The sequence below is a fragment of the Miniopterus schreibersii genome, assembly GCF_964146895.1.
Source record: "Miniopterus schreibersii genome assembly, chromosome: 17".
Taxonomy (NCBI): domain Eukaryota; kingdom Metazoa; phylum Chordata; class Mammalia; order Chiroptera; family Miniopteridae; genus Miniopterus; species Miniopterus schreibersii.
Window position 1 is genome coordinate 846,912 of NC_138117.1, and position 12,949 is coordinate 859,860.

The window sequence follows — 12,949 nt, forward strand, 5'->3', positions numbered from 1 at the left end:
GGAGCACAGGTTTCTGGGCGGCTTCCCTCTCTTCCCAGAGGCACTGCTCACCCCACGTAGGGGGACCAAGACACAAACCACCCTCCAGAGCAAGGAGCTGTGTGTCTGTAGAAAGGATCTTCATACTTAGAACCAATATTGGAATCAAAATAAGGGTACAGTATAGCCATTCTTCCGTTCTAAATGGATATAAGAAAACCCCCAAAATGATCAGCTATCAGAAACTGGTGGCCTACCGGACACTAAGAACGGCAGCTTCGTTTACGGAGCAGTTTTCCCGCCCAGAGGCCCATCATTTCATCCACAGGTAGAAAACCGCCCACATAGGCACAGCCCTCATCCAGCCGACGGGCAAGGAAGTAACAGTAGTTTGAACTCAGCACATTTCCTTGGATCCCACTCCCAGCTGAGCCGCCCACCAGTGATGCGTGAGGAGCAGGTCTCTGAGCACCGTTCTTTTGTGTTTCTTTTTTTTTCTTCTTTCTGCAAAGCAGGGATGAGACACTTACCCTCAGGGTTGCCACAGGGTCACACGAGACAGTGACAGCGCCCTGAGCTTCCAGATGCCCGGTGGTTGTGGCCATCACCCGCCCGTCCCTGGGCCGTCAGGGCTGGAACCCACAGGGCAGATGGCAGGAGCTAGACTATCCCAGCCCCATCTGCCCACTGGCCTCTGTCCCGTGGCCACTAGACTGTACCCAGAGTGTCAGTGGACACCCGCTGACTGTGCTGCCATCAGTAGCTCAAGCCGTAGGCAGCTGGGACAGGTACATGGGGCCAGCAGGAGTCACGAGCGTGGAGTTTGACGCAGCTGTTTACTTATCAAGAGTTGGCATTTCGTTCATTTTTTGTTTTTCCTCACACTCTGGCGATGTTTCTCGTTAATCTTGCTGCCCCGTGGGGGGATGCGTTCGCCTCCACAAAGACGAGTCGGCCCTGCTGGAGGCTCTGCCGGCCGCGATGCAGTCAGCGCTCGCCCTGGACGTGAACTTCAGCATTCTCAGCAAGGTGGACCTGTTCAAGGCAAGTCTCCAAGACCAGGAGAGGGACTCGTGGCCGTTTCTCTGTAAAGTCTGCCTCTGGTTGTGCACGGCGTTTACGATAGGTATTCCCTTACGTTTACCAAAATGAAACTGATCTGGAGTATTTATGTGGAACTAGAGTAAATAGACTGTGGGTCTCCCTTCAGCAGATGACTTACTCTTTAGAAGCCTCTCTCCTGATGGGTCAAAGAGCGAGTTTTTCCTGATTAATGTAAATATCCTCAGACTCTGCCGTCTATCTCTGCTGCTCCCGGCCACCCTGACAAGCAGACCCCACCCCAGGTTACCTCCGGATGGCCTGACATCAGAGAATCCAGAGACTGTCTCCTGTTACAAATGCCCTGGAGCTAAACTTTTTAGGTGGCCCAATTCTAATTTAGAGGCTTTAAAAAAGAAAAAGAGCACAACCAGGAAGTTTTAACTTTGTGGATGTTTTTAAGTTTATCGCCCTCTTCTTAAATGTACACTGGATGTCAGTTTTCCTCGCCTGGCCATTGACTCTGTGTGGGATCCGTCTGTTTAATTCATCCACTCACAGATATTTATTAAGTTCCTACTTTGTCTTAGGCACTGTTTCAGCCACTGAGGATAGAAAATTTTAAAGCAGATGCAGGCTCACATGGAGCTTAAATTCCAAAGGAGAGCCCCCCTTACCTGCTCCTACCTCCCACCCCATCCCCTCTAGTAATCATCCTACGTTAACAGTATTTTTAAGTGTTATGAAACAACTCGTACCCTAATGACTAGCTTAACTGAGAATATGTGACTACAAATGGCGCTTTTTTAAAGAAAGAAAAAAACTTTAAATTTTATACCAACAGCTTTTACAGGATTATCTCTGATTTGGGAAGTTATCAACTTTCAGCCTCAGAGTTTTTTCCTTTGTTTTTACGTATATTTTTGGAACTCCATAAAGTCAGCAACATCTGACTGAGAGGAAAGGTTAAATCTTCACATCTTGCGAACGCTGTACATGAAGTTAAATCCGTTCTTTCCTGACATTTCCGTTAAAGACACAGCTTCTCCCAGAAAGAACCATTTCCATTTATATTTCTGTTAAATGGAAAAACTGTGTTTTAGAGCCAAGCGAGGTAGAAAGTACGCAGGTTCGGCATCATTCTATTTCTGTACAGACGATCTTGGCAGTTTATACAGATTTGCTGTTTTCTTCAGGAGGAAATAGGCTGAGTAGTGATCCTACACCCTTATCTCATAAATTATACCTGCTGACCCTGGTGTTCCTGAGTGAGTCACACGTTCCCCAGGACCCCCGAGCTCCGGCGGGTGCACTGAGGGGGCCACGCCAAGCGTGTGCGGGAAGGGTGACAGGAAGGGTGCTGGGTGTCTGCGGTGAGCGGCAGAGGCTCCGGGCAGCGGGTCCTCGGCGGTTCTCAGGGGCTCAGACTCGGCCTGTCAGCTAATTTCACGCCCAGACGCTCAGCTCACACACACTTCTCGCCTTTCCCACTCAGGAAAGACCCTGGAGCTCACGTGGGGGTTTCCCTCTTAATCAGTGTAGGTAGAATTAGAGAGATTTTTTTTACTAAAATTTTGCTTGGAATCAGTTGTGGCCAGTGAGTCGGCCTTGCTGCTCCTGCGGGGCGCGGTCAGCGGTCCCAAGGCTGGGAGCCGGGGGTCGGGTCCTGAGCTCCCTGCCTTTCGTGAAAGTCGTTCCTGGCCTTGCAGGTTCCATGTAGTTCCAGCCAGGGCCCAAGTGCAGTTCGGTTCTGGGAGGCTGGGCTGTTCCCCCCTCTGGTGGGTTATTATTTTAATTTTGATTTTTAAATATGTTTCATGAAATGCAGCGCTAGGGAAATCACTCTGCCTCCACCAGAGATACCACAAGTGGGAGGGAATGTGAGGAAGGTTTGTTGCGCCACCGCGTGGCCGGAATTGAAACCGCACCCTCGCCCTGAAGCAGGGCCGCTCCTAACGGGGACGGAGCCCGAGGTGCGCGTGGGACGTGGGCGCCAGCGGTGTGTCCACGGGCGCAGCGTCTCGCTGCCCGATGCCCGGGTGAAAATGCAGAGCCCACCCGGAACAGGACACCACGGGGATCTGTGACTGTTTAGTGGCCCAGGGCCAGGAAAGACCACGTGTGGCAGAGGAGCGACCTCTACCGGCACGTCACCGGCAGTGACACGTCCCATAGCCAGAGGCCCGAAACCAGAGCGTCCGGGGGACTTTCCGCGTTTAATTCTTACCAACTTTACTTTTACACGATGCTCTCAGTAATAAGTACTGTTGCCAGACTTTTTAAAGTATTTCGAACAATGTGCTACAGCCCAGGTGCCCTCCATCTACCTGCACATCCTGAGCGGGTGCTCTGTCTAGAGCCCTAGAGGGGCGCCTGGTTGTTCACCCGTAGTCCCCGCTCTGCAGCGCCCCCCAGTGCCGGGAGGACTGAATAGATAAGACGACATCCTTGGTTGGCCTAGCGAGTTAGGGAACAAAGACGTCAAGCTTGCAAAGTTAAACAATTGTGTTTAATAACAGTACGGAAGACATTATAAGAAAAAAATATTCAGCCAAGATTTTGACATATGTGAGTCTTTAATATACTAATAATTATTGTTATGTTATCACAATCATTAATAGCTATCATCAAGTTTTGCAGGAGTAAAGTTTTACCTTTATGAGATAAGTATTGTTTTTACCCTCATTTAATAGATTAGGAAACGAGAGGTTACATAATAATAGACCCTGAAGACAGGATTGAAACCCAAATCTATCTGACCAGGATCCCAACTCTTGCTATACTGTAGGTTTGGGTTTTTCCCCCCTAAATTGTGGCTCAAGACAAGTATATATCCACTGGCAGCTAATATTTTAGTGTTTACACATTTAGATGACACAGAGCAATAGTGTCACCTGTTGCTCTGTATTTCTGTTGCATTTGAACAGCGTTTGGAATATTGGCCTTTAGCCATGTGTACAAGAACTATATCTCTCCCTTGCTTTTCCCTTCAGGGCTGTGACACACAGATGCTCTGCGACCTGTTGCTCAGGTTGAAATCCACCATCTATTTACCTGGTGACTTCATCTGCAGAAAGGTGAGTGCACCACTTCTCAAATGCAGGACAGGTGAATAGGTACATGTGAGGAGTTCAGACCTAAGTCAGGAGCATCGTTTAAACAAAACTTGTCAAGGGCGGATTCCAGAGCACAAGCAATGATTATGGCAGACAAGTCTGTGAAAACAGCAGTGTGCTCTCAGAGCTCAACGTGGAATGAACGAGATGGTATGGATTTCATTACTTACGGGTTACAAAGGGTTGGTCTGAAAAGCTGCTTTTTACAAATGCAAATCCTCGAGCATCACACTCCATGAATCCTAGGTTCTTAAAGTCGAGGAAAGGTTACAGAAATTGAAGGTGGGTCTGCCCTTTGCCTTCCACAGTGATCAGTTACCTCCAGTTAGCTCTCCCAGTTAGGGGATAATTGATGCCACATTTTTAAGATTTCACTGCGCTTCTACGATTACAAAAGGAATCTGTGTTCATTATTTTTAAGAAGGAAAACATTAAAAAAGCACAAAGACAAAAATCCCACCACGCAGAAACAACTGTTACAGGGAAACCCCAGTGGGGTTCGGGCTGCCTGTGTCCAATTCAGAAGAGGCAGGGTTGAATCATATAAGGCATTTATTGAGATGAGCAGCCAATCAAGAAGACAGGGAGCATATGAGCATCCAAAACCTGCTTTAAGGAATGGCCTGGGGGATAGGGCTATATAGGGAAATGGGGTAAACTGAGGCTGGGAACAGAATGCAGCTATTGTGCAGCCCCAGAGGTCCACAGGTGTCAGCTGTTGTTCTTGGTCTTCTGGCGATGTCTCGATAAAATGATATCTTGGTTCCTGGTTGGGCCGGCCTGACCATGTCTGTTCAGGGACACATGGTCCACAGCTGCGCCACCTCCTTAATTGCTTCGTCCTGGGTCAAGGGGAGTGTACGGGCGCAAAGGCCTAGGAGAAAGAAACTTAAGGAAAAAGAAACTTAAACCCCTGCTCACATGTGTTCTACGGCTTATAAGTAATATGATTATATTTCAGATTAATTCAGGTGCTAAATCTATGGACTTTATAAGTGCCCCTATCACAACCGCTATTCGTAAGTGTTGACCTTTTTATGCTGCTTAATGGAGAGTTTTGTACAATTGGCATCATTTTGCACTTACGTCTGAAACGTGCTCTGTCATGAACCTTTTACATATTGTCGAGTAATCTCCCGTGGCCTCATCGTTAAAGCTGCATCATGTTTCAGTCTATGACCATCATAATCAGTTTCCAAGTGTTCGCCAGGATCACTCTAAGGTGAACATTTCCCGCCTCTCTGATGACTAGAGTGAGGGGGAGAGAGGAATGATGACGTTGGGTTTTATGTCTTGAGAGACTAAATCAATAAGTCAATAATCAAAATGAAAATAGAGCAAGGTGAGCAGTTCAGAGAAATGAGAGCCGACCCCAGGCCCTGCGGAGTTCACCTGTGAGCCAGGTGAGGAGCACCTGCCTCGTTACTGAGTCACGGGGGAGAGCTGTGGTGGGAGGAGGCACAAGTGCTGTGGGACCCAGACGGAGGACACTGGTCCCACTGGGCACCAGCAGGATTTCCTGGAGAGCATGGTGCTCAAGCTATGTCTCGAAGGAGGAACTGGTGCAAGCCAGGAGGACACAGGCCTCCCAGACGGAGGAGAAGATGAGAGGACTGGGGAGCTTTTCCCAGAAACAAGCTGCAATCTTGAGTGTTGTGGTGCCCGCCCCCCAGCCCTGGAGACAGCTTCCACCCAGGACCCCTGAACGTGTGAACCGCTCACTTGCTCTCTGAGGGCTGCCACCCTCTACACCGAGCTCTCGCTTTTCCACACGTCCCCCTAATTAGTACACAGCCAACCTCTGGAGCTGGGTCTGATCTCATTTTGTTCACGCTGTCAGACCTTGTGCTCTGAGGATCGTCTCCTTCATTCGAATGCTAATTAAACTTGCAGGAAAGGCTTAAATTAGCCTCAAAATATGCAAGAAACAGTAGAAGTTTGCGTTCATTGATTGTGGCAGATCTCCTCGAAAAATTACTGAAATGATCATTAAGAAATAATTAAAATGCGGGACTATATTTAAGCGCCCATTATGCATGTCCACCTCCAGTCGGTTGTAATGTCTGCCTCTGAGAAATCGTCCCAGGTTCTGAAGCATCACGTCATGCAGAATACAGAATGTGACCCTGCTCCCATCACTACCTCCTGGAGCGTCTCCTGGAAAACTAATTTTCCGATACTTCTAAAAACAACCCTTAGCTACTGTGTTGGCTTCTGAGAGATGGCCTTGGTGTCGGAGTCATTGTTAGATGTGGTCTGTCCGTACCTGTTACAGAGTCAGGTGACATGGGGCTGCTACTGCTGAAGCCAGCGTCTGCCAGCCTTGTGAGTTCACTCAACACACACCTGTCCCGGCCTCTACCACCAGTTTTTAAATAACAATAACGAGCTCTCGCCTACGTGGCCTCTCGGGGATTCCTGCAAGAATTAGATGAGTAGCAGAGGGTACAGGGGGGATGAGTGGTGGTGGAAAGAGGCTTGACTTGGGGTGGTGAACGCCCAGCATGGCGCACAGGTGATGTGTTGTGGAATCGTGCACCTGAAACCTGTATGGTTTTGTTAACCAGCGTCACTCCGATAAATTCAATAAAGGGGGGAAAGAAAGAAATGAGTTAGTATCTATGAAAGTGCTTTGTAATTATAAAGTCGAGGGTCCTGCCCTGGCTGGTGTGGCTCAGTGGCTGGGGCGTCGTCTGTGCACCTAAGGGTCTCAGGGTCGAGTCCTGGTTGGGGCGCGTGTGGGGCCCCGGCCAGTGTTCCTCGCTCCCTCCCCCATCCGCTCTCTGGAATCAGTGAAAACACATCCTTGAGTGAGGATTAAAAAATAATAAAATAAAATGTAAAAGAAGGTCTTTGTTTAAAAAAATAAGTGAAGGGGGATGTTCTGAGAGAACAGATGCAGGAATTAGGACAAGGCAGGGTAACCGCCAGGCGTTGCTGGGATTTCTAAAGTGCTGAGCGAACGCCAGGTGCTGTCGGCAGGAGGCCATGGGAACAGCCCTGACGAGGTGCCTCCGCGCTGGAAGTTTCGCGTTGACCTGAGAATGAACACACGCCGAACATCCTGCACAGGGACACACCAGGCCTGCCGCCTGCCTGCTTGGCCAAGGGATGAGCCCTGGGCCTTTTCTGCTGCTGCCAACTCTCCTGGGGCTTTGGCCCGCAGCTGGGCCAACCTGTGCCTGCAGTGTCCTCTCTGTGACATGGAAACAGCGGTGCTCACTCTGCCTCCTCAGGAAGGTAACGGGGGAAGAAATGAGAATCCCAGCTTTACAGAGGCTCCAGAGAGGTAGAGTGTGAGACTTTAAATTCAGCCAACAGTTACAATCCAGCAGTAATTCATGTTCAGGACAATAACCCTGGGGTCACAAGACTTCAGGACTTCCCAGGGATTGTTAAATGCTATCTCCCTCGCTCGTGAGTGAGTGGCTGTGTGACAAGCCCTGACTCGGCTCTGGGACACGGCAGACGTCGTCTCAGCCACCGCAGAGCATCAGCTCTCATCCCCGCCCAGTGTCTGTACCCACCTCAGGTCTCGAGATGGTTGCTTTTCCATTGATGGTCCTTCCTCCCTCATCTATATTTATTCCCCTAGAAGAGTTTCTGTTCCTTCATTTGGGTATAACTGTCAAGAATGAAGTTCCTGTTTGTGTTTGTCACACAGGGAGAAATTGGCAAGGAAATGTACATCGTGAAGCAGGGGGAGGTCCAGGTCCTTGGAGGCGCCGATGGTGCTCAAGTTCTGGTCACTCTGAAAGCCGGGACCGTGTTCGGGGAAATCAGGTATCTGCCCTTAGCTTTTCAGAGAGGGCATTTTTCTTGCCAGCTTTGTACCCACAGGGCTGCCTGGGCCCAGAGAGGCTGTGCTTTCTGTTCTGCACAGACACGGCTCCCAGGGGCCCTGGCACCCACATTCAGTGTGTTGGGCATGAGAGTCCCAGCCCTGGGGACAGTGCCCGACCCGCTTAATGCCTGATGAATGGTTATTGAATAAGTAAGTGAACGCGGGGATCGTCCCGCTTCTGCAGACGTACTGAGCATGCTCCCTTTGTCTGGAATCTGCGCACGTGGCCTGGTGCCCTTTGCCAGTTTTCATTACCTCTCGAGAACAGCATGGCGAGTTTATCTCTGTAAAATTACTTTGCTTTTCTTTTTTATTTCTCTGAGGTTTATTCCCCAAAGTGAAATAACTAGGTCAAAAGGTAGAAACATTTCAGTAACTCTTGTGATCTACAGGCAGATTATTGTCCAGAGAAATGGAACCGATTCACAGTTCGGCCTGCCGTGCAGAGCTGGTTTTCCCTGTCGCCCCCGACGTGACTTCATTACCCCCATTGGCTTGCATTTTAATAGGTTGTTTTCATTTTCATGTCTCTAAATAGTGCCCAGGAAATAATAGGCCCTCAAAAAATATTTGCTAAATGAATTCATTTCCTGTGGGCCTGTTTCTTTTCCTAAACGTGATCACTTACCGCCTGCATTTCTCCCGTGGCCGGCCTCCTGTCTCATCACACAGAGCCAGTTGTTGAGTAGAATTTAGGCTCTGGTGTGTCCTTGTGTGGTTTTAGATGGTCTGGTTTTCATTTAAAGTATTTAAGTTCTGGCTTTTCACTACTTCTGTTGGTCAAATCACCCATTCCGTGGACTTTTTATATTTACTTTGCGTCATTGTGAGAAGGCCAAATATTTTGAAAAATAATTTTAAACCTCTTTTTTCCTGAAGCCTGTGATCTTTTCAGAAAACCACACCACACCAATAATTCTCCTTCTGCCCAACCTCACTTCATTGTGCTGGACACGTGGCAGGCGCCTAGTGATACACGATTGGAGTGAAATTGAAAAGGTCCTTGAGTTTGTGTCTGAGGTGCCGGCAGACAGGAGGAAGTAGACTTGGAGCAGGTCCCGTGTTTCCTGGATGCTGACCGCCAGCCCCACCTGCTTGCCCCCAGCACATGCCCTTTGGGAATCTCTATCTGGGGTGTGAATATTTAGGGATCTCCTTGCTAAGCTACTTTATGAGTGAGGCTTTCCGTTCATGGAATGCCAGAGAAGGGTTTTGTGGATGGGGGAGGGAAAATGTGCTATTTTAAACTTTGCTAAGAGAGTCTGGGCAAAATCCATCTGGCAGGCACTTTCTTCTGTTCAAACACTCATCAAGCATCCAAATGTGAAACCTGTAGGCAAGTTTAATTAAAGCTTGAGAAATCTCAAAATAGCCTGGCATTTAAATATGTTGTTTCTGTTCTGCTCTCTCAGTCTGACAGCACAGGGACACTCTCAGGCCCAAATTAAGCTCCCACGGCCACCTAGCTTTGCCCAGCCACTAGACTACCCCCATCCATAGCACCAAAATGCGAATGAAGTAGGCTCATCCAACCATCAAGTCTTCAAATATTAACATCCAATCTAGAGAAATGGGTCGGAAGATTCATAGGAAGTTGGGTAGATACATGACTGAAGAGATGATTGTGGTGATAGATGATGATAGGTAGGTACTAGAGAGAGAGACTGATTGATAGATACCTACATAGATAGGTAGACAGACAGACAGACAGATAAAAGTTTATTTTGCTTCCTTAAAAAACGAGGTGAAGGCAGAACAGTTCCTGGGAACTGAGACTCCACGTCCTTAATGGGAGGGGAGTCAGGGCGAACCGTGTGGGAGACTGTGGCTGCCGCGTCCATGACTCTGCACAGTCACCAGCAGGGAGCGACCTCTGCAGCAGAGGGAAGGGTACCGTTTGATATTTATGTTTAAAAGGTTCTGGTGGGGGGAGGGAGACTGGCAACAAGCCCTCCTCTCTCCCACAGTCTCCTGGCAGCGACTGGGGGTAACCGCCGGACGGCCAGTGTGGTGGCCCACGGCTTTGCCAACCTTCTCACTCTGGACAAGAAGGCCCTCCGAGAAATCCTGGTGCATCACCCAGATTCAGAGAAGCTCCTCAGGAAGAAAGCCAGGTACAACCTCCAGAGCCCCATAGAAAGGAGTCACTTTTAATCCGTAACATCTAAGAGGAAGACTGTAGGGTGAGGGTGGTGATTGGTCTCGTCCGTGATCCACATGGAACGACACGTGGTGCGCAGCCGTGGGTGGAAACCCAGAGCAGGAGTGATGCCGGTGTGTCTGGGAGGTGTGCCCACAACCCCCTGAGCTCACACGGCCTCTCTCTGCCCACAGAGTGCTTCTCAAGAGGAAGACTCCAGCCACAAGGGCTACCTCGCCAGTGGAAGGACGCGCCTTCCCATTCCCACCAGGACCACAGACACCCAAACTGTACAGGGCGCTCCTAGGAGGCACAGGCAGAGCCGGCCTTGCTCGACTGCGCAGACTGAGGAGAGAGCAGATGGCGCAGGTGAGCAGGGAGGGCATGGGCAGTGATGGGAGGCGCTGGGCCAGGTACACCGGACTGGCTCCCACTTACTCCATTCAGACCTGGGGTGCTTCGGAGGGTTGTAGAGGAAGAGAAGTGAGTTTCTCCCCAAGGCTCTCCCATGAGCTCACGCAAGGGAAAACCACATTTCCTATAGCATTTTTATGGTATTTGGCTAATACATTTTATTAAAAAAATATTTAAAATGTTATCTTCTTAAAATAAGTAAGTAAATATTTTAAAAGTGAAGCAAAGAGTCCTGAGCACCTGATTCAGGGAGAGTTTGGACCATCAGGAAGAGAATCCTAAGAGGGGACAGAAACGCAGCCCAGGCCTCAAAGTGCGAGGCAGATATGGAGCTGAGCCCTGCTCGCAGGCGCATCCCCAGCTCAGCCAAAGGACCTCGCATGCAGGGCGGATGGATCTAACACCTCATTAACTGGGTTCAGACCCCCTCTGCCTGATGGCGATCTTAGCCTTCATATCGTCCGTCACGACTGCATGGTGTGTTGTTATGATTTCAATACCAGTTCTCCACTTCCCAGGAAAACTGTGAGCACTCCGGAGGAGGGGACAGAGGACCGGGATGTGGAGATGCAGGAGGATGGCTGGTAGAGGGACCACGAGACAGATCCGGATGCGCAGCAGGCTCTGTCCTTGCCAAGGAATGGCCCCCATGGGTCAGAAGGGCAGCGTTGCCCAGAGGAGCTGCCCACCACTCGCTCCTCATCAGCGTGGCTCCTGCCAAGACCGAGGCCGAGGCTAAGGCAGGGGACGAGGTGCTGATGGTTGAAGTCAGGGAACAGGCTCCGCAGTAAACGTCTGAGCACCTTAGAGTCACCTAGCTGGTCCCCAAAGACGTCATCCCCCAGATGCTGGCCTCCATTCACTAGGGGGAAGACCTTCCTGGGACCCTGGGAGGCCACAGGCCAACCCCAGCTTTGTTTCTAGGACTCTGGAGCCTGTGCTCTTACCTGGTGGTAACAAGATGAAGGAGAAGCCGTCCCTGTTCTCTGCTGTCAGGGCTGCGTGCAGCTGGTGTTTCTCCTGATTGTATGTGGCAGCTCTCCCTCCCCCCCCTTTTCTTGATGATGTTTTTCCCCTTCACTTGGTTGGCTGGGCCTTGGCTCTGACTCACCAGCCTTTTCTCTTAACAGCATGTTTTGAAGTCTGCCTGGCGCTGCTCGTCTCTGTTACAAGCTCCGTGTACGTGCATATGGCCTCCTGTTTGTAGGGGACTGTGATTGAGTTCTGTGTAATAAGCCTACTTCCAGGTCCCAGAAGACTCTGGTTATTGCCGCAGCTCTTTGCCTAGAGAGCTTTGAAAAACTGTATCAGCCAGAACTCCCACCGCACCGATGCACCTGGCCAACTGGGGATAATCAGTTGCTGTGATACAATGTAGCATTTGGTAGAGGCCCTGATTTTTAATCCAGTGTTAGAGTATCCTAAAAACCTGGTAAGTTTTACAAAAGGTAGGTTGGTGTTTTCAGGGGTTAAGGGAATGCAGAGAAATTGTTAATAATACTTACCTGATACAGGGAGTTTTGTGTAGAAAGAGTGGTTAGAAAAGCCAGAGGAAAAAACAGGAAAAAACCCTGAGCTTGTGAATCTATGCTGCCCCCTTGCACCCTGTAAAGAAATTAAAAGAGTTGCGATTGTGTGCTCTCCCTGTCATTATTTCTCCTCCCAGCCCTCCTGTTTCAGATACCGTGACCCCATCTCCAGTCTCTCAGACTCAGACTAGGAGTAATCACGCCTCTTCCTTCGTACAGTGTCCCCAAGTCCGTTTTCTTTCTTAGAGCTTCCTAATTATCCTCCTTTTTTGGTTCCAGTACTGACACCTCACTACATATTTTCTGTTCAAATATACATTTGGTTTTCACCTACAGTCTGTGCTAATCAGGGGTCTGCTGTCTCCACCCTTTGCCTTGGGAAAATCCAGTGAGGAAATAGATCCCTGCTGTTCACGTGGTGCTGGGCTCTGTTACGGAAGCAGCCCCAGCAGGTGAAGGTGCTCAGCTTCATGAATATCAATGGTGGGAACCGCTGCTGGTTGGAGAAACTGGATAGAGGGACCAACAACGGGAAGAGGGGACATGCTGGGGATTCAAGAGGCAGGGGTAAGACAGTCCCAGGAGCAACTGTGAGAGACATTCTGAGTCCCTTAACTGTTCTCAGCGCATTCACCAGGTGTGCCACTAACAGGGAGGCCCCATGCGTCCCCGGGGGGAACATCAGTAGCTGAAATCAGATTTGTGACCTCCATAGACACTGATCACACTCAGCACATCTTAATAAATCCATCCCCAGGTCCCATCCTCTCCTCACTCCTAATAGGCCCAGGCCCAGAGCCCACTCTTAATACTAATTCCAGCTTTGCTTAAAGATGGGAAGTAAGGGGCGGGAGGGGAGACATGGTAAAACATATATTGAGTCAGA

The 12,949-nt window shown here is 49.6% G+C and overlaps 1 protein-coding gene across 1 annotated transcript in view; it reads left to right on the top strand.

The window, feature by feature from the left end:
- Window positions 1-12,171, top strand: part of CNGB3 (cyclic nucleotide gated channel subunit beta 3) — a gene marked incomplete at its 5' end in the record, with an annotated part of 32,246 nt that extends 20,075 nt beyond the window's left edge. The window contains 6 exons of the mRNA XM_081116492.1: window positions 926-1,023; window positions 4,014-4,097; window positions 7,801-7,919; window positions 9,948-10,094; window positions 10,315-10,489; window positions 11,053-12,171. Of these exons, the coding sequence (XP_080972618.1) occupies window positions 926-1,023; window positions 4,014-4,097; window positions 7,801-7,919; window positions 9,948-10,094; window positions 10,315-10,489; window positions 11,053-11,325 (896 nt within the window). The 3' untranslated portion in view covers window positions 11,326-12,171. The remainder of the gene's footprint in view (window positions 1-925; window positions 1,024-4,013; window positions 4,098-7,800; window positions 7,920-9,947; window positions 10,095-10,314; window positions 10,490-11,052) is intronic.
- Window positions 12,172-12,949: the final 778 nt, after the last annotated feature.